The sequence below is a fragment of the Numida meleagris genome, chromosome 32 (assembly GCF_002078875.1).
Source record: "Numida meleagris isolate 19003 breed g44 Domestic line chromosome 32, NumMel1.0, whole genome shotgun sequence".
Lineage (NCBI taxonomy): Eukaryota > Metazoa > Chordata > Aves > Galliformes > Numididae > Numida > Numida meleagris.
The window spans coordinates 855114-856255 of NC_034437.1; the positions used below are offsets into that span (position 1 = coordinate 855114).

General features: G+C 68.7%; 1 protein-coding gene across 3 annotated transcripts in view; it reads right to left on the bottom strand.

Moving 5' to 3' along the window:
- The window catches only part of EIF4B (eukaryotic translation initiation factor 4B), an 18511-nt gene that overhangs the window by 7655 nt on the left and 9714 nt on the right, over positions 1–1142 (bottom strand). For all 3 annotated transcript variants that reach the window (XM_021379185.1, XM_021379184.1, XM_021379182.1), the window contains exons 9-11: positions 884–1118; positions 678–796; positions 389–581 (exon numbers count right to left, since the gene is read on the bottom strand). In XM_021379185.1, coding sequence (XP_021234860.1) covers positions 389–581; positions 678–796; positions 884–1118 — 547 coding nt within the window. The remainder of the gene's footprint in view (positions 1–388; positions 582–677; positions 797–883; positions 1119–1142) is intronic.

Sequence of the window (1142 nt, forward strand, 5' to 3'; positions counted from 1 at the left end):
TGGGGGGTGGTCAGCCTCTACATCAGCTTTATAGGGGAACGGTTTTGGGATTTCAGCCCCACAGCAATCTTGCAGGGGATTAATTTCGGAGGTTCAGTCCTAGCAACAGCCTCGGGGGAACAGTTTGGGGTTCACCCCACACCAACCTCATAGGGGAACGATTTTGAGGGTTCTGACCCCACACAAATCTTAAAGGGGACTGACTGGGGGAGGTCCAGCCCCCCCCCAACCTTGCAGGAATGGTTTGGTGCTTTGTCCCCCTCCACCCCTACAGGGGTAACACCTGGGGGCCCCAGCCCCACGCCAAACTTTCAGGGAACCATTTGGGGTCCCAGCAGAACACTCTTGGCTCCCAGTCCCACAGCGAGCCCCCCCAAGCCCCCCTCACCTGCTGGGTGAGTGCTGCTCGGAGTCAGAGCCTGGGGAGCGCCCGGCGGCGCTGCCGCTGCGCTTGGCCCACGCGTTCTCCTTGGGGGGCGGTGCGGGCATCACCTTCAGTGGCTGCTTCTCCTCGCGGCCCTCCTCCTCGCGGCCACACGCGTCGCCCTCCACCGACTTCTCACTCTCCCTCCTCCGCGTGGCTGCGGGGGGCACACGGCGGTGGGCAGGGCTACAGACGGGCTCCCCCCACCTCTACCAACCCCTACCCCATCCCCGGACCCCTGCCCAACACCTACTCCTGCCGGTGGGGCCGGTGCCAGCGGTGGTGCCGGGGGGTCCGGCGGTCCCGCTCTGCGAGGACTCGCTGCCCGTCCGCGACCGCTCGGGGTTGTCCTCACTGCGGCTGCTGGGGTACCTGGAGGTGGGGGGCAGAGTGGGATGCGGCTCAGCGTGGCACCCCATGGGGTCACGCCCCCCCTCCCCCAATGTCGCGTCCCCCCACCGCTCCCGGGGCCGCCGCTCCAGCCTCTTGTCGTCCTCCAGCTGCCGCTGCAGCTTCTCCTGCTCCTTCTGCAGCCGCTCCTCCACCTCGCGCTCCCGGGCGGCCGTGTCCACGGGTTTGGCCCCCCCGAAGATGGAGGCGGCGCGGCTGGACTGCGGCGCGGGGGCCGCCGTGCTCTCCTCCTCCTTCGGAGCGCTGCGCGGCTTCAGGTTCAGCTTGGGGCGCTGCGTGGGGCCTGGGGGGGTGGCACGTGGGGGCT